At 36.1% G+C, this 23,760-nt stretch overlaps 2 protein-coding genes across 2 annotated transcripts in view; one reads left to right on the forward strand and one right to left on the reverse strand.

The window, feature by feature from the left end:
* The first annotated feature begins 1,846 nt into the window (after positions 1 to 1,846).
* drc5 (dynein regulatory complex subunit 5) overlaps positions 1,847 to 23,760 on the forward strand; it is a 41,257-nt gene continuing 19,343 nt past the window's right edge. The window contains exons 1-11 of the mRNA XM_083563441.1: positions 1,847 to 1,994; positions 2,553 to 2,584; positions 3,574 to 3,730; positions 3,870 to 4,432; positions 5,091 to 5,540; positions 5,876 to 6,054; positions 7,402 to 7,441; positions 11,580 to 11,736; positions 11,876 to 12,438; positions 14,135 to 14,584; positions 15,276 to 15,419. Of these exons, the coding sequence (XP_083419567.1) occupies positions 3,598 to 3,730; positions 3,870 to 4,432; positions 5,091 to 5,540; positions 5,876 to 6,054; positions 7,402 to 7,441; positions 11,580 to 11,736; positions 11,876 to 12,438; positions 14,135 to 14,584; positions 15,276 to 15,419 (2,679 nt within the window). The 5' untranslated portion in view covers positions 1,847 to 1,994; positions 2,553 to 2,584; positions 3,574 to 3,597. The remainder of the gene's footprint in view (positions 1,995 to 2,552; positions 2,585 to 3,573; positions 3,731 to 3,869; positions 4,433 to 5,090; positions 5,541 to 5,875; positions 6,055 to 7,401; positions 7,442 to 11,579; positions 11,737 to 11,875; positions 12,439 to 14,134; positions 14,585 to 15,275; positions 15,420 to 23,760) is intronic.
* Positions 16,502 to 23,574, reverse strand: LOC310737756 (uncharacterized protein). Its single transcript, XM_083562344.1, has 13 exons — positions 23,455 to 23,574; positions 21,651 to 21,992; positions 21,019 to 21,078; positions 20,771 to 20,818; positions 20,565 to 20,618; positions 20,262 to 20,321; positions 20,101 to 20,166; positions 19,766 to 19,828; positions 19,433 to 19,498; positions 18,827 to 18,867; positions 18,647 to 18,740; positions 18,502 to 18,538; positions 16,502 to 17,039 (listed from the first exon to the last, which is right to left on the reverse strand). Exons 1-13 carry the CDS (start codon positions 23,504 to 23,506, stop codon positions 16,955 to 16,957), a joined length of 1,068 nt encoding a protein of 355 aa, XP_083418470.1. The 5' UTR covers positions 23,507 to 23,574; the 3' UTR covers positions 16,502 to 16,954.

Below are 23,760 nucleotides of genomic sequence, written 5' to 3' on the forward strand. Positions count from 1 at the left end.
CTGCTGCTCATGATATTAACAAGCACAAAATGTGCGTGTGATCAGATGTAATGGAGCACAAGGTTATGATATGTGATGTGTTTGATGTGTAGGCCTTGATAAAAAGATACCAATCAGAGAATGGAAAAATGCTGACACTATTCTGGGCCATCTAGCTGCCCTGTGAGGCGAATATGAAATCTAATTGGTTAAAGAATCAGAGCTAATTATTAAGGAGACTATGGTGAAAGAGCCAGCACTACAGACACTGAAGGCCTTGGGCAGATTGGATCGACATGGCAGCACATAGAGGCTGAAATCTGATTGACAAAAATTCTAACAAACACATACTGGAAGCAGTGCAGCCAAGAGAAACTCAACAAAATAAAGGGAATAGATCGTTGGGAATAAATTAATACAATTTTATGAAAGAAATATTAGAATTTAGGTTGTAAATGTAGGTCAGTTCTTCTGATAGTGTTTAGGCCGAGCAGAGAGGGCTTTGCTGGCTCTGACCGCCCGCCACTGGAATATTGTGATTGCATCATGAAAAGCTTTAGTCCTCCAATCCAGATCAATCAGTGTTGTGTGGTCTGTGTAAAGAACCAGGATGGGATCCTAACTGGAACAATCTAGGACCAGACTAAAGCTAGAACTTTAAAAAATGTTGTCCCCATGATCTTTAGTTGGTAGTAACTTAACATGGTAGACTTTTATTGACATGTTGAAAAGATATAGAGTAAGAGCCTTTAATTGTCACATCTATTATGGCACAATTCTTTCTTTAGGGTTCAGGGTCAGCCGTAATACAGCACTCCTGGAGCAGAGAGGGTTAACGGTTTGGCAGTGCTGGAGCTTGAAACCCCCAACCTTCAGATCAGTAACCCAGTTCATGACAAAAGAAATTGTTAAGTGCAACTACAAAAAAAAGGAGGATGAAGTAAAAAAAAAATAAATAAAAGTGAACAAAAAGAAACTATATTTCCAAAACAGAAACAGAAAGAAGATGCAGTCAAATGGCAAACTCAACTGATCCTGTTCACAGGTGAGGGTCGTGGGAAAGTGTAGTGTAGCACACAATCCCTGATCATCCAGGATGTCAAACAGCACTTCTTTTAGGGGGATTTGTGAAATAGTGGAGATTGAAAATCTCTTACAATGCTCCACAGTTTTTTTTCACACTACTGAAAAAAAAAAAACCCAACTACAAAGGTGTGGAAATGTCTGTCACATACAAACCCACAAAAGAAGTGAAATAGCTGGGAGAGATCTTGTGTGAAAGTTCTGTGTGAAAATCATCTGACACGACATACACCACCGCTCACACTTTGATCCTGTGAGGTTATTTATAACACAGCAGGTCTTCTGAACCAACTGCATGCAATTAGCAGCATGTATATGAGCTTTCAGACCATTTCTCTTTTATCTTCTAAACATTTCATATGTGAAATACTGAACCACATGCAATGCACATGTCTCTCAGCAGGATGTTTTGCATTAAACACATACAGTATCTCATTCAAAGGCCTTTAAAAGATGCTTTTTTAAAAAAAAAAATCTAAATGAATAACTGGTGTCATATTTTATTATAACACATCCTATTATTGTACTGAAATAGTTGAATTTACCTTTTTTAAAAAGTAATATAAAAAGCAAGGATTTTGAAAAGACAAACAATGTCATGTGACTGTCTGAAGGATTCAGATTGTCCTGCATGTTGTGGCTGTTTTGAACTACAAAAGCAAAGCAGGGTCATACTCTTATATATGTAATAAAAAAATATATAAATACATTTAATCGAACATCTTGAATTGTATATGAATATTTTTTTTTATAGCCGAGATATTTTATTTTCTAAAGCGCCATTTTATGCTGCGCTCGTTACACCACTAGGGGAGCTCACACGCCAGCCTGCGTGTCGCTATGGAAACGTGTCACGCAAAACTAAGCGGAGAGGCTAACGGGTAACTACTGCACCTGGAACTCCTGCTGAGGTTCAGAACAGTTTATCAGAGGTACAGTTTCATCTAAAATACATTTCAGTCTAATTGTTTTCCATTCTGCAAAGCGTGTTTACTTTTTGCTTCGATATATAACCTAGATAATTCATTCATCCAGTCTGTCTGCCTGTCTGTCTGTCTGCCTGCCTGCCTGCCTGTCTGCGTCTGTCTGTCTGTCTGTCTGCCTGCCCGTCTGTCTGCCTGTCTGCCTGTCTGTCTGTCTGTCTGTCTGTCTGTCTGTCTGCCTGCCTGCCCGTCTGTCTGTCTGCCTGTCTGTCTGTCTGTCTGCCTGCCTGTCCCACTGTCTGTCTGTCTGTCTGTCTGTCTGTCTGTCTGTCTGTCTGTCTGTCTGCCTGCCTGTCCCACTGTCTGTCTGTCTGTCTGTCTGTCTGTCTGCCTGCCTGCCTGTCCCACTGTCTGTCTGTCTGCCTGTCTGTCTGTCTGTCTGTCTGTGTATCTGTGTATCTTTCTGCCTGCTCATTTGTCTGTCTATCTATCTGTGTCTGTGTATATGTGTCTGTCTACACTCAAGAAAATAAAATGTTTGATTTAATAAACTTTTTATGTCAACAGGTTGTATAGAACTGAGTTAATTTTCATACACTGTAAGAAGCATTGTTTAGTTCAGTAAACTTCAGTTCACTTTACAATGTGAGTTCTTAATCAGTTCATTTAATAAATTTTTTACCTAAAATTTAAATTTTTACATTCAGTAAAAACAAATGATCCAGTTTCATTGATAACAAGATTATTTACTGTATAATGCATTCAATAAACAACTGGTTTCACTAAGTAAGACTGAATAAGTTTCGCTAAATCTTCACTGTGTTAAAACTGACTTCAAATATCAAAATCAAAAACTTTACTCTCCTTCTTCAAAAAAAGAACAATCAATAATCTTTAGTTAAGCATTGTGCCTAAAATACTCACATACAGGTTTGATATGAATCCCTATTTAAAATATGTGGAAATGTATTTTTTTATTATTTACCTCCTTTAAATTGGAGGGAAAATAAAATGTTAGCTAAGAATGGAATATTTCAAATGTGTTTCATAACACAACCAACAATGAGGGGGGAAAAAAGCAAAAATCTGTGTTGTAAAAGAGCAAGTATTTTTGAAGCCTTTAATGATGGTGATATCTTTGATATCTACATTTTCATTCTTGTGAACCTTTTACATATAAGATTTAAAAAACAATGATGAATTCAACAGAATATACTTGTTCCATAGCTGAAAAGATACACTATTCCTTTCTTTTTGAGAACCGGGGTTGAGAAGTGAACAAGCTGACACAAATTTGGACACAAAAAAAAACCCTTTTGTAATTCTGCTGAATTTCACAGATGACAGTTGTTTAAAAATAACATAAATCTAAGTTGCTCTGGAAAAGGCTGTCTGTATCTGTTACACACAAATATACAAAATCAATAAACACACAACTACAAAATTGTTACAGATAAATATAAACCTGAATTACGTTTAAAGGATTTCAATACATAATTAAGTTACATATACCCATCCAAGTAGCTCATCACAGGAAACGATAAAAGACTTGCACATGTGTTTAAAACGAGCTGTCATTCTGTCACAGACATACACAACAACAGTGATTAATATGAAGAAGTCTAGACTCTGGGTAGACCATGGAAAGATGCGCAGAATTAGAGCTGAGGATCTGGAGTGGTCTTTAGTTTTGGTGCCTTCACTGACACAACTTTGTCTTGATCACATTGTACAACATTTTGAAGGTAATCTTATTTTTTCTAATTATTATTACAAACATAGAAATGAGTTTTTGAAGACCCACTGGACAGAACAATGTTTAAGAATTTTTCTTATTCTTTTAAAAATACTTTTTTTTTCCACTTATGCTCTGATTCATTACAGATAATCCCATTCTTGAGGAACTTCCACCCAAGCATAAGGCTTCTGTCCTGCTAAAGCTGCCTCCAACTCTGCCTCTGACCACAACAGCAAACCTGATCAGTGATGAGGATTACTGGAAGCGTTGCTGTCTGAAACGCTGGAGATTGTGCGATGTGTCTGAATATGGCAACAGCTGGAAGCGGATGTTCTTCGAATGTCATCTAGAGAACATAATTGAACATTATGTCCCAGACGTGACTGACAACAATTCGGTTCTTAAACTCGTGCCGCTGTGCAGAGACTTTGTGAAGAGACTGAGGATCTCTCAGCTCCTTCCACCAGTTAAGGAGCCAGAGGCATTTGAGGAGAACGACAGTGTGGATTCGGTCAGCAACCCTGAGGAGGCCTCATTGGATCATTTTGATTTCCGAATTCTGCTGGACAAATTGAGTAACCTGAATGAGCTGCAGTTGGTTTACGGAGTGAAAAACTGTGGCATGAACTTTGAGTGGCCTCTTTTTCAGTTTACCCTCCGTGATTGTCAGTCATTGGCTGAGGCTGTGAAATCCTGCAAATCCTTGAAGGTTTAAATCTATTTCCAGCTTTTCTCTTTAAATGACATTTCATCACTTGGTTTCAGTGAAGGCATAAATTACATATTCTAATGTACACTCTCAACATTGTTTAGCACTAAAAGACAGGTCCATATTACAGGCATAGATGCTGATGATCTCATTCTGCACATGAGCTATAAATCCACAGAGCTATAAGTCCAAGCTAAATTACTGCAAGGTATGTTTGCCTTTGAGTAGTATGAGACCATGGAGTAGTGGCTTCTGCACACACTGTTGCCTTTCTGTAAAATGTCTATCAATGTTGCAGAAGTAGGCAGGGCACAATGCATTTAGAATTAGATTTTATCAGCCAGAGCTTAATTGGATCTTATATTGGCATAGATTCTGTACTATGCTTTCTTCATGCTAATGCTAGTGATAATGTCCCCACAAACAGAACCGTTTATTTTAGAAAAAAAATGTTTTATTACATTAATAGCATGAACAACTCATTTTAAACCTGGGTGCATATTTCGCTCCCAAACTACGTCTCAGCTATTACACCTACTTCATAACTAAATTATATTACAGTTAATGTACGATCTCCTTGTTGAGCTTTGGGCCCTGTCCTGTGAATCTCCCCTTATGGTAACTGATATGTTGTGTTTACTCTGTTTGAATCTTAAAGGTTCTCCGAATAAATCGAAGCCTGATGGACGATCAGAAGTGTCGCCTGCTGGTAAACCACCTTCTGGATCATCCATCCTTGCTGGAGCTCGACTTGTCACACAATATTATAGGAAATGGAGGGGCAAGAGCCATCGGCAAACTCCTCAACCACAGCCGTCTAGAGGTGCTAAACATTTATGACAATCGGATCAGTGGACCAGGAGCCCAAGCCTTAGCTCACGCCCTCTCTAAAAACACCTCTCTTGTCTCACTCAACTTGAGACTGAACCAGCTGGGGGATGAAGGTGGTCAGGCTATAGCTCAAGCCCTGCTAAAAAATCAGACTCTGGTAAACCTACATTTAGGAGCCAATGAGATGACGGAGCCCACAGCCTCAGCATTCTCACAGGTCTTAGTATGTAACATGGCACTAAAGAATCTCAACCTGTTCTGCAACAAAATGGGAATGGTGAGTTCTGTACATCAGATCTTCTTGTGTTTCTTTTCAAATGCAGGCGTTCATGTTTAACACTGGTTTTTGGGACTTTCTAAAATACAATACAATGTGGGATTGATTAGTGTTTTCTTCCGGAAACAGTACAGAGGACATTGTGGCATGTCAAAATGGATTCAAAAGTCTGACAGCACATTGAAAATCTGTAATTTTTGTAAATTTTTAATAAAAGCATTTTAATACCCATGGACTTTTGGACCCAATGTTATATTCACAGCTATGTAAGTTAAACTTGTACGCATCCCATTATTTATAAAACATCTGGCACTCTTCTTCTTCATGCTATTTAGGATGGAGGGAATGTCCTGGAAGAAGGGATGTCGCACAACAGCACCCTGTTGGAGTTTGATATTCGCCTCACTGAAATTAGCTTGGAGAGTGAGCGCTGCATCCGCGAGGTCCTGTGCACCAATCAGGACAAAGTCCAGCGCGAAGACAAACGGGACAAACCAAACAGACCAGCAAATTAGTGCTTGTGCTGGTATAATTGAATGACAAACACACGATTTGTCAAATGTTTACTGTATATTGAATAGTTACCTTTCCTAATTGTAAGATAGATAGATAGATAGATAGATAGATAGATAGATAGATAGATAGATAGATAGATAGATAGATAGATAGATAGATAGATAGATAGATAGATAGAAGAAAAAGAAATCACAGAATTGATTATTATAATACATGAAAATGGCACAGGAGAATCTCACTTTAGTAATTCTCTCATAATAGATTCACAATAAATAAATAAATAAAATACATACATATTAACATAGAGCACTGTTGTTTTGTTTTTTTCCCCCTGTATTCTTAGTTATAATATATTTGATGGTGCTTATATCAGTTTGCATTTTTAAAACAGGTCCTATAACTTTTTTTTTTTTTTTTATCTTTTAATTTATTTATAGATTTAAACAGAATTCTGTACTACAGGTTTGTAATCTAAGATTAAGTCTAATTTTATTGTACCCTATCAGGTAAAATGTATGTCTTAGTAGTTTTGTTTCTCAGAATACTGGAGGTCTGTTGTGTTTCTGGGGGAAAAATAAAGTCGCAATCAAACAAATTATTGCTTGTGCTGATTTGGAGTAATAGAAATATCTATAATTTATACTATTCGTTCATGGTTGCAAATAGCTAATAGTATCTACAGTAATTATACATATAAAACATGGCACAGAAAGCATAGCATTTGACTTGATTTCAATTATTCTGATACTACAGTCAAACCACTTTTTTGTCCTACCTGTATGTTTAGATGCTCAGGTGGGGTGGTTTTATCACCTTGTGTTGTTAAAACAGATCCTAACAAAATAGCATGAAACTTTTCAGTAGAATGTTTTATTCTAATATAAAATGTATTGTACCCTGTGTAGGAGTTACATACCAGGTATTTCTTTAAACTCTTCACACTCGGGTTCTATCTCTAATCACAAACACGCACTTTCCATTTAAAGTCTTCCCCATACATGGTGCATTTATATATATATATATATATCTGCTTCCAGGCATCGTATAATGTGAATATCTAAGCTATTTGCATAAGTGAGTCGGACGCAGTTGGCAGGTGACAGTGCAGCTTCTTTGAAGAAGTGACTATGTAATACTATCCACTTCTGACCTTGTATCCAATAGGCCGATAGTTATGATTCCAGCAGTTGTCACTTTATTGGTAAGAGTATAAGTCTCTCCCAGGCAAAAAGATTTCAAAGCCGACTGGGGTTTCAAGATGTGCCTTTCAAGCTACACTGCCTTCAGAATGTATTCAGACACCCTTCCCTTTCTTCTTTTTTCTTTCAATTTTGTTATGTTGCAGCCTGATGCTAAAATCGGGGAAAAAAGCACGGAAACCCGGGGTCATTTTATTAATTTCATATTGACGCTTCTGCTAGAGATGATGTATGTGAGAGGTGCAGTTGTGGCTGCAGTGAAAAGAGACTGGTTGATTTGTGTTCATTGCTTTAGTAATGACATTCACTCTCACTGTATGAAATTCCTGTCTGTGATGCTGCACTCAGTTATGCTGTGTTTATGTATAATATTGGTGTTTTGATCACATAACCCCAATCTTATCGTCCCTACATTGGCTTCCGGTTAAGTTTCAAATAGACTACAAACTATTACTTCTTACTTATAAAGCATTAAATGGTTTGGCTCCCATGTATCTATCCAGTCTTTTAACACGCTACAATCCGTCATGCTCCCTGAGATCTCAAAACTCTGAGCTTCCAGTAGTTCCTAGAATAGCAAAGTCCATTAAGGTGGTAGAGAAATTTCACATTTAGCTCCTAGACTCTGGAATAGTCTTCCTGACAGTGTTCGGGGCTCAGACACACTCACCCAGTTTAAGTGCAGATTAAAAACATCTTTTTAGTAAAGCCTACACATAACATACGTCTCCCACCATAACCTTGTGCTCTAGAACATCTGATCACATGCACATTATCAACTTGTGCTGTTAATATCATGAACAGCAGCTACACTAATTCCTCTCCACTGCTTCTCTTTCTCTCCCCATCCCAAGACACCCTGAGGTTTGGCCAGCTCCAGTCACGTCCCACCTTGTGATGATTACGGACATTTAAAGAAGTAGATGCCGAACTCGCAAACATCCCGTACCATCTAGAGACGTACCAGTGCTATTTGAATCCCGCTACATGTGTGGTTTTGACATTGATCCTCCTGGAGTGTTTAAAGGCTCTGGCATGGAGAAGCTGATGCTGGATCTGTGATGATCACAAATGCTGAGCTCATAAAACTAGGAGCTACTAACCATATAGACTGTATAAGACTGCAGAAAAAACATCACTTATAATCTTATACTTCAGTAATCATGTTAGTTCTCACTCTCCAGTGTTCTGTACTGTTGAAAGACTTATGATCAAACTCTTGATTTCACCCAAATGAGGATGGGTTCCCCTTTTGAGTCTGGTTCCTCTCAAAGTTTCTTCCTCATAACATCTAAGGCAGTTTTTCCTTGTCACAGTCGCCACGGCTGCACATCAGGGACAAATGCACACCGTTCACCTTAACTGTTGATTTCTGTAAAGCTGCTTTGAGACAATGTCTGTTGTGAAAAGCGCTATAGAAATAAACTTTACTTGACTTGACTTGAAGTGTTTTCTATAGCAGGTGCATCATAATGATAGACTGATTCAGGTAGGACACTACTGAATGCCTTGGTTTGTAATGCACGGACAACATGTGTAAGGAAATGAGAAAAATTTAAAATAATCATGAAATATGATTACTTGTGGACAAGGCATTGAATGGTGTTCAACACATGACAGGAAAGCATTTCTTTACTCAATGACCTTTAGCGATGATTCGTAAAGACCTTGATACTGCATCTTGATTTAGCAAGGCAATATGAAATCCTGGCTGATGGAGATCAGCTTGAGATAAGGGACGATAAACGACCTTATTGAATAAATCCGCCATGTCCTCTCCCAACGCAGGCGCCTGTTACGTTTGCATTTCGTCTGAACGAACAACAAAGCTGGAAGTGAATTAAAGTAAACGTGGACGGCTGACTTCCTACCAAACTACCTCATCATTGTGTTCCACATCACTTTCTATAACAGACTCGTTCAATCAACCGGAAACTCAAAAACAGTGTCACGTAACTCTGGTGTACGTCACAACCCTAAACGTCATGAAATACCGGAAGTAAACACCTTCTTTATTTACAATCTTGTCATACTACTTATTATACCTAATGGCCACGCCCCCTTTTTAACGCTAAACTATAATACAAGTGCCGGACACAATTTGTATTTTTTTCTCCTACATTTGAAAAGCTTCTTATATTTGTTTACAACTATTTTTAAATGATCTTATAATACTTATAGGCATTTTTCTTTTCTAATACGCATTTTCTATGTACTGAGGTAGCTCGCGCGATAGCTTGTATGTCGCCATGGAAACGTGTCACGTGCCTATGGAGCGCAGCCTAAGCGGAGACGCTAACAATTAGCTGGTGCGCCTGTACCTTCTGCTGGGGTTCAGGAGAAAAGTCTATCAGAGGTACAGTTTCATCTAAAATACATGTCAGTCTCTTTGTTTTACAGTATATACGGTGCATTTGGAAAGTATTCAGACCCCATTCACTTCTTTCCAGTTTATTTTGCTGCCCGATACTACAGTTGGTCAAACGGATTTATTTTCTCATTAATCTACACTCAGTACGCAAAAACATAATTCTAGATAATAATAAAAACACTTAAATATCACATGTACAAAAGTATTCAGACTCCTTACTCATTACTTAGTTAAAACACATTTGGCAACAATTACAGTGTTTTTGGATGTACACACCTGGATATAGAGATTTTCTGCCATTCTTCATGGCAGATTTTCATGATGGTTCAGTTTGCATGGAACCCATCAGTGTACAGACACTTTCAGGTGGTCTCTCCAAAGATGTTCAATAGAGTTTGAGTCAGAGCTCTGACCAGGTCACTCTAGGACATTCACAGAGTTGTCCCTAAGCAAATTGTCCTGGCTGTGTGCTTTGGGGTGTTAACATTTTATTAAGGATATCTCTGTACTTTGATATCTCTGCACTTTGCTCCATTCAGCTTGACCTCAGATCTTACCAATTGCCAAGTCCCTGCTGCAGACAAACCCCCCTGAATGATGCTGCCACCATCATGCTTTACTTTGGGATGGTTTTTGGGCAGCATCTGATTATCTCCAAACATCATGTTTAGATTTGAGGCCAAACAATGCAATCTTGGTTTTACCAGACCAAAGAATCCTGTTCCACACAGTATAAGAGTCCTTCAGGTGCCTGTTGGCAAACTCTAAGCACGCTTCCAGGGGTTTTGCCCTGAGTAGAGGCTTCTGTTTAGCCACTCTGCCATAAAGTCCAGATCAGTGGAGGACTGTACTGATGGTTGTACTTCTGGATCTTTTTGTTCCATCTCTAAACAGGATCTACAGAGCTCAGTGACCATCATACCATCAGGTGACCAGCTCTTGGAAGAGTGTGGGTTGTGCCACATTTCTTCACAGTATTTGTTTCCTTTAAAAGCCATGTCTCTGAGTACTGCAGGCAATTCCTTGGACTTGTGAGGCCTTCTATGGAGAGGTGTGTATTATTTCACAGTTGGACTCTAATCAATGTGTAGAAACATCTCAGCAGTGATCAAGAGAATTGGGAGTCACCTAAAGTAATTGTTGCAAAGGGTCTGAATACTTTTGTAAATGTGATATTTAATTATTTAAATATATATATATATATATATTTAAAATACACTTTTTATTATATTGATTCAATTGAGTAATCAAATAAATCAGCACAAATTAAATTGATTACACAACATTAAATAAATGGAAAAATGTAACTAAAAAGTTTACATTTAATGTAAGTGTGTGTGTGTGTGTGTGTGTGTGTGTGTGTGTGTGTGTGTGTGTGTGTGTGTGTTGTGTTTTTACATTATTAAACTATATTTAATTTTCTAAAAATATGATCAAGTTAACTGTTCTTATTTCAGAATACTTTTACGATCTTGCATGTTTCTTGAACGCACACATTTGTTATTTATTTATACGTTCATTTTATTGATTCATAAATAAATTCATTCCTTCTGTCCTTCGTTCATTCATTCACTCCCTCGATATGCGGAATTGTCAGGATTTTCTCCTTTTAAGATAAATTCTTGAAGTTGGACATAAAATTGAACCATATCGCTTTGCACCTGCGCACTACAAACCGTGTTTCTGGTATAGATTGAGTAGCCACATTCACACGCAAGTGCAAGGCAGAGACAGAACAAACGTAGGGTCCCCCACTTATAATGCTCGTGAGAGAAATCCGATTTTACTATCGTAGCACGTGAAACAAGAATTGCATTTGGTGCACATATGCGTGTACTGTTACACACCTAATATATATATTAATCTGTCTGTCTGTCTGTCTGTCTATCTGTCTGTTTCTCTGTCTGTCTGTCTGTCTGTCTGTTTGTCTGTCTGTCTGTCATTCTGTCACAGACATACACAACAACAGTGATTAATATGAAGAAGTCTAGACTCTGGGTAGACCATGGAAAGATGCGCAGAATTAGAGCTGAGGATCTGGAGTGGTCTTTAGTTTTGGTGCCTTCACTGACACAACTTTGTCTTGATCACATTGTACAACATTTTGAAGGTAATCTTATTTTTTCTAATTATTATTACAAACATAGAAATGAGTTTTTGAAGACCCACTGGACAGAACAATGTTTAAGAATTTTTCTTATTCTTTTAAAAATACTTTTTTTTTCCACTTATGCTCTGATTCATTACAGATAATCCCATTCTTGAGGAACTTCCACCCAAGCATAAGGCTTCTGTCCTGCTAAAGCTGCCACCAACTCTGCCTCTGACCACAACAGCAAACCTGATCAGTGATGAGGATTACTGGAAGCGTTGCTGTCTGAAACGCTGGAGATTGTGCGATGTGTCTGAATATGGCAACAGCTGGAAGCGGATGTTCTTCGAATGTCATCTGGAGAACACAATTGAACATTATGTCCCAGACGTGACTGACAACAATTCGGTTCTTGAGCTCGTGCCGCTGTGCAGAGACTTTGTGAAGAGACTGAGGATCTCTCAGCTCCTCCCACTAGTTAAGGAGCCAGAGGCATTTGAGGAGAACGACAGTGTGGATTCGGTCAGCAACCCTGAGGAGGCCTCATTGGATCATTTTGATTTCCGAATTCTGCTGGACAAATTGAGTAACCTGAATGAGCTGCAGTTGGTTTACGGTGTGAAAAACTGTGGCATGAACTTTGAGTGGCCTCTTTTTCAGTTTACCCTCCGTGATTGTCAGTCATTGGCTGAGGCTGTGAAATCCTGCAAATCCTTGAAGGTTTAAATCTATTTCCAGCTTTTCTCTTTAAATGACATTTCATCACTTGGTTTCAGTTTAGGCATAAATTACATATCACACTAATGAGCTATAAATCCACAGAGCTGTAGGTCGGGGCAAATTGAATGCAAGCTTTAGAGTATGTTTGCTTCTGAGTAGTATAAGACTTTGGAGTAGTGGCTACCAAACACACTGTTGCCTTTCTATAAAATGGATTCAAATTGGAATGAGCCAATTGATCAGCCAGAGATTTTATCAGGTTTGATTCAGGCATAGATTCTTCATGCTAATGCTGGTGATAATGTCTCCACAAACAGGGACAAGAACTATTTATTTAATGAATTTTTTGCTGTATTTTCTTATATTTTGATCCCACTGCATATAATTAATATGTGCACATTCAAACCTGAGAAAAATTACATTATACAACATCTTTTTCATTGAAGTCGCTAGTATTACATATACGTTATATTACAGTAAAATTCTTTATTCACATGCTTTAGCTTGTTAGTAGGTTGGGATCAGAGTAGAGGATCTGCTGTTAAGGGACTGGGAGTCACTGCTGGTGTTTAAACCTCAAAAATAGAGCCTTTAACCCACTGGTTCTCAAACTTTTTCAGCAGGAGGCCCCCTTGTGTAGAGTGAATCCTTTTGTGTCCCAAAACAGAAAAAAATCTCCCAATGACGCAAAACATCCTCAAACTTACACTTACTTAAACATGTTTAGATTGTACCAAAAACAATTGAATTTGCATTATTTGTCTGATTTCTCTTATTTCTCTGATGTTGAATATACAACATTTTTTTAATTCTACATTTTATAAAATACACTAATACACCAACGTACGTTTTGGGGATGTTTCAATGTTGTGTGCTGCATAACATTTATAATATTTTATAATCTTTAAATATATATATATATATATATATATATATATATCTTTTATTCATCCCCCCAAGTGACATCTGGTGTCCCCCAGTTTAAGAACCACTTCTTTAACAACTGAACTGCAACTTGTGTTTTGACACCTGGGTGCTATTTTGTGATCAGAAAAGACTGTTGCTCCATTGACGCACACTATATTGCCAAAATTATTGGGTCACCTGGTCATAAGTACGGTATGTGGTTTTTGAGCATTGCATTCCACATTTCTTCCCAATTTGCTCATATAATTACCTCCACTATTCTGGGAAGATGTTCCACTAGATTTTAGAGAGTGTTTGTGAATATTTGTGTTCATCAGCCACAATGGTATTACGAAAGGCAGGTACTGATGTAGGTGAGGAGACCTGGGGTGCAGTCAGAGTTCCAATTCATCCTAAAGGTGTTCAGTAGGGATGAGATTAGAGCTCTATTGCAGGCCTCTTAAGATCTTCCTCTCTAAACCATGTAAACCAGATCTTCAAGGAGCTCACTTTGTGCACAGGGGCATTGCCAGGCTGGAACAGGTTTGGGTTTCCAAGTTCAAGTGAATGCAAAATTTTATTATAGTGAATCTAAAGACGTCCTGTACAATTGAGTGCCTCCAGATTTGTTGTAACAGTTTGGAAAAGAACCACATATAGCAGGAAAGGTCAGGTGTCCCAATACTTCTGCAATACTGTATAGTGTAGTTTTAGTGCTATTTGGTATTCTTTATCTCCCCTTATGGTAATTGATTTTGTGTTTACTCTGTTTGCACTTTGTATCTTACAGGTTCTCAGAGTAAATCGAAGCCTGATGGACGATCAGAAGTGTCGCCTGCTGGTAAACCACCTTCTGGATCATCCATCCTTGCTGGAGCTCGACTTGTCACACAATATTATAGGAGATGGCGGGGCAAGAGCCATCGGCGAACTCCTCAACCACAGCCGTCTAGAGGTGCTAAACATTTATGACAATCGGATCAGTGGACCAGGAGCCCAAGCCTTAGCTCACGCCCTCTCTAAAAACACCTCTCTTGTCTCACTCAACTTGAGACTGAACCAGCTGGGGGATGAAGGTGGTCAAGCTATAGCTCAAGCCCTGCTAAAAAATCAGACTCTGGTAAACCTACATTTAGGAGCCAATGAGATGACGGAGCCCACAGCCTCAGCATTCTCACAGGTCTTAGTATGTAACATGGCACTAAAGAATCTCAACCTGTCCTGCAACAAAATGGGAATGGTGAGTTCTGTACATCAGATCTTCTTGTGTTTCTTTAAAAATGCAGTCGTTCATGTTTGACACTGGTTTTTGGACTTAAATATGTCTTTCTAAAATGCAATACAATGTGGGATTAATTGACATCAATGTAGACAATGTGACTTCAAAATGGGTCCAAAAGTCTGACACCACATTGAAAATCTATTTCAACCATTTTCCAAGAAAATAAACATGCAGTAGGTTTTTAGAATTTTGAAATATTCCAAAAAAGAAAGTGATTCTTTATTTGTAAATGTAAACACTTGCACTTCCACATTTCCTGTTCAAACTGAAGTTTCCTGTTTAATTGTAAGCAGTTTGCTTTGAAGAAAAGGTCAGATTTCCTGGTCTCTTCTATTGAAGCACTTGTTCAGTCAGCACTCTAATACATTCGATCTAAAATAAAGCATAAGGTTTTTCCCATGTCCATGCAATTTCCTAAAATTTTTTCCTGAAGTTGACAATAATAACATTTGTAATGAAAATCTTTTAAATATTGCTACAACAGAAGACTTTTAGTGCCAATAGACTTTTGGACCCAATGTTATATTTTAGCACATTTTACACAGCTATGTAAGGTAACCTTTTTTATTTTTATAAAAAAAAAAAAAAAAACATCTGCCATTTAGACAAGCAGTTCAATAAAAGTACTGTCTTTTTTTGTGGTGTGTAGGATGGAGGGAAGGTTCTGGAAGAAGGGATGTCACAGAACAGCACCCTGCTGGAGTGTGATATTCGCCTCACTAAAATGAGTTTAGAGAGCGAGTGCCGCATCCGTGAGGTCCTGTGCACTAATCAGGACAATGCTGCCCTGCTGGTTTGAATCTAATATAAAATTTATTCTGCTTTACTCTTTAAACGCTCTGTCCAGTTTTTTTTAATTTTGTAAACCCCAGAAATTCCAAAGAGCCGCTGCTGAAAGCTTGTGCAAGACCCAGATTGGATTCTGTTTTACGTTTATTCATTTAGAATTGGATTTATCAAATAGTTCATTTGAATAAAAATCCACTTATACTGCAACTGATGTAGTACTTATGGGTGATGGTAAAGCTGGTTGTTATAAAGAAAGTATTTTGTAGGAGAAGTTATAGGAATGTGTCTTGTAGTAGTTAGTAGTAGATATATCCTAGAGCGGTGGAAGTCTGACATGTTGCTAATGGAATATGTGACAATGAATCTTAAAAACTTATCTTCCGTAGTGGTTAAGTGGTTAAGTTTTTATCATTGCTCAGACCGAGCATGTACAGTTTGAGATGCTTCTCATTTATTAAATATCACAAAAAAATTGACATTTTAATTAGAATACTATGAATTTGCACTCAAAAATTCATGACAAATTTAACATGATCTGCATTTGTGAAGCAAAAAATAAAAACATATCTGTATTCAATAGCCTGCAGGGACTGTAGACTGAATTAAGTCCTGAATTAAGAGTCTTTAAAAGTGAGTAAGGAGCATTTTTTTACAATTAAGTGAGAGGCTGAAGCACAGAACAGAGACAGATGCTGTGAATATCAGCCAGTAATCAGCCAATCTGTTCAGATAGTTTAAAAGCCATCTAAAAGGTGTGTGAGTTTATTTTAGGAGCTGTGATCACCTGCTGCCATGTGATTTAATTTAATTTTCCTCTATCAGTGGAAGCAAAGCATTTCATGTACATAAGTTTAAAAAGGTCTAAGCAAATATCAGCGCTGAAAAATCGTTTTTTAGATCTTTCCAAATGTTAATTATTGTCCGTATGTGTTTGTACTAAAACTGCATTTTCTTATGTAATGTTCTTCTATTGAATAATGTCATATGCTTTTTTTTAAGAATCACCCATATACCTGCTCATGCAATTGGGGTCAAATAAAAGTCAATTGACATATAATACAGGATTTACAATAAATTGCAATACACGCTGATATCAAACTATACTTTTTTTTTTTTTATGCAGAAGTTTTAGAAGTTTTATCTCTAGGATATTTTCACATAAAAAGATGTATTTGTTATAAAACAAATTCCACTAGCAACACATATTCAGTCTTAAATTTAGTCCACATTCTGGAAAGTACACATCATAGTCACATCATAGTTTTCAAAGTACAAATACACAAAAAGTTACCAAAAAACGTTTTGAAATTTACAGCCCACTTTATGCACCTTCTTTTTTTTTAATAGCCAGCTATTTCGTATTTTTCAGTTTTTGGTCACTTTATAAAAAAAAAAAAAAGAAAAGAAAAAACATTAAAATGTAATAGAGTATAAGAAAAAGTAATTAAAACTCACAGTATTTTATAACAAATTAAATTCATGTAGAGCATTTTGCATTTGAATTCCCTGTAACATCATATTCATTCTCAAATCTCAGATCTAATTGTTGGGTGAGTTTGTCATCGGTAGGGTCACGCTGTTGTCCAAGTTGCTGTAGCTGACATAAGCAGATGAGCTCTTGGCTCTGGTGGGGAAAAAAATTATAATCACATTTAAGCAATATTTCTTTGTACTGTTTATGTCATAATTTCTACATCACAAAAAAAGCTAATTAACTGTAAAAACGCTGAATATTGTGTCCTACAGTTTTTCTCAGTTGCTTTGGAGCATTTCTAAGAAAAATTCTCAAAAATACTTGTTAACCCGCTGTTTTCAACATTATCAATTATTTTTGTCATGTTGATCAAAATATTATTCTGGTATCACTTGAATGTTTTTAACCCTCAAAACATCTTAGCATCAGTTCATTGCATAAGTCATTAAATGCAAAATGGTTAAACTATTTGTCAGCATCTGTCATCTAAATGTCTAACTTTTTTGTAAATGTGTTTTAAATTGATGAATTGTGCAGATGAATTTTGATTGGCACTAATGAAGGAGAGTGTACAGAATCAGATCAACCAATGATCAGCGAGTTCTATAAAACAGGTCAAAGGTGCATTCCGTGACCCTACAATTGGCGAGCGTATACAGACAAAACACAGAATTACAATTTCTAAAAATGAATGAACACTAGTAAAGTACAGTAAGAGTATGAATCCTGTTCGGTCTTTTGCAATCAAATAAATACATTAGTGCTGCTGATATTCATATATACCATGCAGAAGAAATGCAGCCTTGTGTATTTTCAGTCACTGTGATCCTGTAGTATATATCAGGAAATACTGAAACTGTGCATTTCTGAAACATTTTGACGATCTTGTTTGTTATCATTAACAAAACGGACTTATTTTGATGGCAATGAGATGTTTATTGGAACACAAAAAAAACTTCTTTTTGAACTAAGGATTTTAAGAAAATTACAGGCTTTTGCAAGAAATCCAATGTGTTGTGCTGCTGGTACAAATTGCTTTGAGAATCCACTTACTGGTTTGCAAATATTAAGGAGGATTAAAAAAAAAAAATGCTTCGAAGCAACTGAGAAAAACTGTAATTGACTGACTGATCCTCAAATGTCATGTGTGACTGGGGCTGAAATTAAGAACATCATTGTGGAGTCCAGGACCAGGAAAATCCGAGATTGGGTCAAGACTAAGAGAGACTTACAGAGGTAAAACCCAAATCGAGATCAAATCCAAACGAAATTGTGAGTGAGAAAAAAGACAAGACTCTTCTCTTAAAGAGACCTTAACAAGTGAAACCAATACCAAGAGGGAGATAGGTCAGAGTGCAAATACCAATAAATCTTAATCAATACAGAAAATGTCTTGAGATCTTAATTTAATGATGAATGAAACTGATTATAAATCATTTGGGAATAATGGGTAAATCGTCAGTGCACTCGTAAGTTTAGGTCAAACAATACGTAAAAACAGAACAACAAAAAAATCAGTAAAACACTTTTGATTTACTGTATGTCAACAAACTAATCTATAAAATGTTAATGATGTTTTCCACTCAAGAATCACCAATGAGCATGTACTTACATTTCTATTGTTGTCCTGAATTTTCCTCTATACTTAGCTAAAGAAAGAAATATAAGTTAGAATAAATTCTTAAACTGAAGATGATGAGAAATGAATGGGAAGGCAGTGTGGCAGTGACGTGCATTGGTATATTTAATGTACTCACACATTAGACAAACAGAAGAAATTCCCAAAACCAGCAAAACCAGTAGTATCACTGGCACCAGGATTGCAGCAGGCACACGTGTCTCTTCATTCACCTTCATTAAACTCAGAATGAACATTTGCAGACAAACACTAATCAAGCTGTAATAAAGTCTAAAGTGTATATGTCATGCATACTTACAGGCTTCTCATCTTCTAAGGAAGATGCACCAGGGTCATTTTCTGAGATCACAAATATTGTAATTAAAATTGAATCAGATTAAAGTAAATGTAAATGTACTATATGTGTTGGGTCAATATCTAGTAATAAAGACTTAACATTTCTAAGAATGTCACATTGATCAGGATATGAAGGCTAAGATTTTAAAACTTTTTGTTTTGAAGAATAATTTATACACCTAAATATTGGCAATTTCAACTGATCTGAGTTCATTCCCTAAATATTTATACTCACGCTTATGTCCTATTTGCTTCTACTTTCCGTTTATTACTATTTGAACTTAAATGTTCTGACATGTTCATTGTAAAAAGCGCTATACAAATAAAAATGAATTAAATTGAATATAATATATTTTCTCAGTATGTGTAATGTTACATAACAATTGTCTTTTTTTTAGCTATACTGAAATGCAGTAGGCCGGTTTTGTAAAGTTGATTGAGTGATACACATGAATTACATTATTGTTAAAAGCAAATTTAGATATATATATGTATATATAATAAAATATATATAATAAAATATAAATTACATACTATATATCAATATCCATTAATGTTTTTCCTCTACCTCTTTCCTTAGCGGTCACATGCTCAGGAATCGTGGTTTTCTCTCTGTACGTTGTTATAGCAGGTCCTAATAAAACAACATGGAGAATTTTTAAGTTTGTTAAATTCAGAGCAATGAGTTTTCACAGTTTTGTAATCATCACCCTGCAGTTGCTCTGTTTATAAACTCACTTCTGCATTACTTATATGCTTCTTTTAATATAAATAAATGGTCAGTTATATAAAATATTAACTGTACAATTTAAATAAAAATCCACTTCTATTTATTGTATTAAATAATTATGTATGCCAATGGTAAAGTTAGTTGTTCTGAAGCAGTACCATGCATCCTTACCGTCTGTAATATTGTATGATGTAGTAGTTACATTTCCCAGAGTGTTAGTGGTCTGTTGTGTTTCTGGAAAAGGAAAAGTTGCAATATAGTGACTAACTACCTTTCCTAACTGTAAAAAAATAAACAAGGTAATTATAAAAAGGAGAAGAAGAAGAAATTCCAGAAGTGATTTATAGATAGATAGATAGATAGATAGATAGATAGATAGATAGATAGATAGATAGATAGATAGATAGATAGATAGATAGATAGACAGACAGACAGACAGACAGACAGACAGACAGACAGACAGACAGACAGACAGACAGACAGACAGACAGACTGTATTTTTCTACCTGTATTCTTAGTGCTAATATGCTCAGGCATGGTGGTTATATCAATTTGTGTTGTTAATACAGGTCCTGTAAAAATGTGAAAAAAATATTCATGTTTAAATCTTTAAATTGGCCATAATTTTCTTTTTTGTTAAATAAGATCCAAATCTATTCTGCTTTACCTTTTGTAATGTATGTCGAAGTAGTTTTGTTTCCCAGAGTACTTAAGGTCGGTTGTGTTTCTGGGGGAAAAATAAAGTGGCAGTGGAGCAAATTAGTTCTTGTCTTGGTATAAAGAAATATCTATACTTTTACACTATATTTTCATGGTTGCAAATAGCAGATAGTATCTACAGTAATTGTAATGAAGAAAAATAAGACATTTATATAGTGACTATTCCAAAGCATAAACATGGAACAGGATCATAGCATTTAATTTTATTTCAATTACTCTGGCATTAGAGACAAACCACTGTTTTTCCAACCTGTATGTTTAGTGGTCACATGCTCAGGAGGGGTCGTATGACCTTGTGTTGGTCCTAACGAAATAACATGAAGAAATCTTTTCAGAATTATATATGATTATTATTATATATAGTATTTTATAAATGTGATGGTCAGATGTCTACAAACTTTTGCCACATAATGTAGTTTTTTATTAATTTAAACTAATAAATGTACAATGCCTTACCCTTTGTAGGCGATACATATCCCAGTGTGGAAAAATTCTGCTCTGTTTCTGGAAATAAAAATAATAACAATAAAGCAAAGGAAATGCCTGTGCTGATATGAATGAATGCTGAATGTTATAGTTTTATGGTCATATCATAATTATTTAGTTTAAAAAAAAAAGAAAGAAAGAAAGAAAACATGCCAGTAACTACTCTATCATTTCACAAAATGAAAAATAGAATGCATTCAGACCGGTGTTTTTCCTACCTGTATGCTTGGTCACATTCTCTGAGACAGTGTTAGTCTGTTGCGTTGTAGAAACAGGTCCTAATAAAATAACATGAAGAATTCTTATGCTTAAATTTGCTTGAGCTGAGCACTCTTTTTTTGTTGAAGATGAATTGTATACTAAGAGTAATGGAGAGGTGGCACTGGGAGTCACTGGTAGCTCAGCTAGGACAGCTTCGCTCTAGTTTAAAAAAATTTTCACACCCAAGTAATTCCAAAGAGCCGCTGCTGGAGTTGCCCAAGACCATTAAACCTCCAAATGTTCAGCTCTGTGCACAGATTGGATTCTGTCTCACTTAAATTCACTTTGAATAAAACTTGATCTACCAAATTGTTCATTTAAATGAAAATACGCTTATACAACAATTGATTTAGTACTTATGGGTGATACTTAAGCTGGTTGTTATAAAGAAGTACCATGCAATAAACGTTCTCTCAGAATTCTGCATTGCAGGTTTGTTTTTACTGTGTGTAAGAATGTGTGTTGTAGTAGTTACATATCCCAGAGTGGTCGAAATCTGCTGTGTGGCTAAAGGAAAAGGTTACAATGAACATAAAAAGTAGCTGACAAAGAAATGCTTTGTTTCTGTGGTTGTGTAGTGGGTATTTACCTTCCATAATGACTAAGTAAACCTCGATTTTCTTATCGTTGAACCATCCGGGCACGTGGATGCGGCAGCCATATAATCCTGAGTCAGTTTTTTTTGCATTGAGGATAGTCAGAGAAGCATCTCCCATCTGTAGTGCTCCATTTAGCTGATATCTCACGTTGCTTTGCATGTCCACTTTTTTTCCAGTCGCATAAATGATTTGATTGCCACACCCGTTTGCTGGGATGCTTCCTCTCATCCAGCAAATATCACATAACCCATGATAACGTGAATCATACTTGCAGGGGAGAGTGACGCTCTGACCCTCAAAGCTGTTTATAGTCATGGTCCTACATGTGCAGACTGAAGGGAGAAGTAATTGAAAGGTTTTTTTATAAATCTCATTGAAAAGTGAAAATCATACTGAACTAAGAATTAAATATGAAAAAATCATGACACTAATGACAGTAATGGAAGTCTGCCTGATCCAAAATCTTCTATTAGTTTCTCAGTGATGTCATTCAGACTGGCTGAGGTTTAGGTCACAGTGTGACTTACTGCAGACTATAAACATTATTAACTATGTTGCATTACGGCTGTGTGGGCCACCATAATCACATTGTTATTTGATATGTGATTTATATTCTTGCCATTGGGTTATCATTCCCTTCTCAAGGCCTTTTACACAATCTTTTATTTAAAGATAAGCAAGGAACATTCTGTGAATAAGACAGATTTCCATTACTCAGATATTTTCATAGTTTTGGTTCAAAACTGAAACAGTGGTAGCAAAGTTGTTTTTGGGATGCAGACCATTCACGGATGTACATCACTTTTTCGTACATGTTCAAGCTAGAAAATTCCAAAGATACACCTTGACAAGGGCAATGTGCTCAGGTTGGTTTCAATTTAAAAAGCTGTGAGAAGTTGGAAGATTTTACTATACTGTTATAGTATCTATAAGGATCTTTTAGGCTGTTTATCTTAATAGTGTGCTTAATTCATTTTTCAACTAAACTACCAAGACTATCAAAATGTCAAAACTACTCTAGGGTTAAGGAAAACAATATTATCTCAAAATGGGAAATTGCAGCTTTATAATACTATGTATAAAGAAAGCATACATTATTTCAACTCAACAGCAACCCTATAAACCCTTTTTGTACAACATGTACCAGAAGTTATCTATTTCTCAATAATAATTGCACATTGCTTTTGTTTGCAGTCTTGCAATTAAGTGCATTTATATGTACAGATTTAAGCACAAATATTGTCAAATAGTACAGTAAGAACATGATGGCTAAAGATTGTATTCATCTCATTGTATTCATGCTTAAAAGACTTATATATTATATAATACATTAATAAATATATCACCCCTATTCAACCAACAGTCAAATTCAATACATCCTACTTTTTCATTACCATTTAAACTGTAATGAATGACAAATGTACAGTGCTACTGTGATATTCAATATGTAAAAATATAGTTGAACAGTTGTATTTTTTTATTTAAGTAATGATATAAAGCTTTCTATTATTCAGCCAGATAAAAATTATAATCCACTATACTTCCATGCACATGCTAGTTTACTACATGGTAGCTACATGCTGTTTAGATTTTTTTACTAGCACCTGCCTTGTGTGAATAATCCATTAAAAAATACACACCTTTTTTCAATCTGCTTAAAAATATTTTTAGATCAAAGACCATGTAGAATAAAATGTGAGATTGTTACTAATTTATAAAGACAAACACACTTCGCATTATATTAATAATAAAATATTGTAGAATGTATGTTGCATTTTTTTTTTTAAGATTTACCTGTGAGGCAGAGCACAAGCCCAAGTGAGGAGATCCAACTGTGAAGCTTCATGGTGAAATAGGGTCACTCTACTGATAAGTGCTACTTTTTATACATTTTTTGACCAGCCTGTGCACATGACTTCCTCCCTGGTGTTGCACAAGATGTTTCCTTCAAAGATATGCCTAGTCTTATTGTGGTCAAATGTACTGCTGTTATCAATTACATATTATCAGATTAATATTACTATTTACTATTTCTCTCATAAGCCCGATTATAAAAAAAAAAAAAAGAGTATTACCATACACTCAGTAAATTCAGTACTC

Source organism: Silurus aristotelis, assembly GCF_946808225.1.
Source record: "Silurus aristotelis genome assembly, chromosome: 15".
Taxonomy (NCBI): Eukaryota; Metazoa; Chordata; class Actinopteri; order Siluriformes; family Siluridae; genus Silurus; species Silurus aristotelis.

Coding starts and splice junctions, on each gene's coding strand:
- LOC310737756 (XM_083562344.1), bottom strand. CDS start 23,506: ATGAAGCTTCACAGTTGGATCTCCTCACTTGGGCTTGTGCTCTGCCTC. Junction 21,079..21,650: donor TTACTTAGTCATTATGGAAG/GTAAATACCCAC, acceptor TTATTTTATTAG/GACCTGTTTCTACAACGCAA. Junction 17,040..18,501: donor TTCAGGACAACAATAGAAAT/GTAAGTACATGC, acceptor TTTCCCCACCAG/AGCCAAGAGCTCATCTGCTT.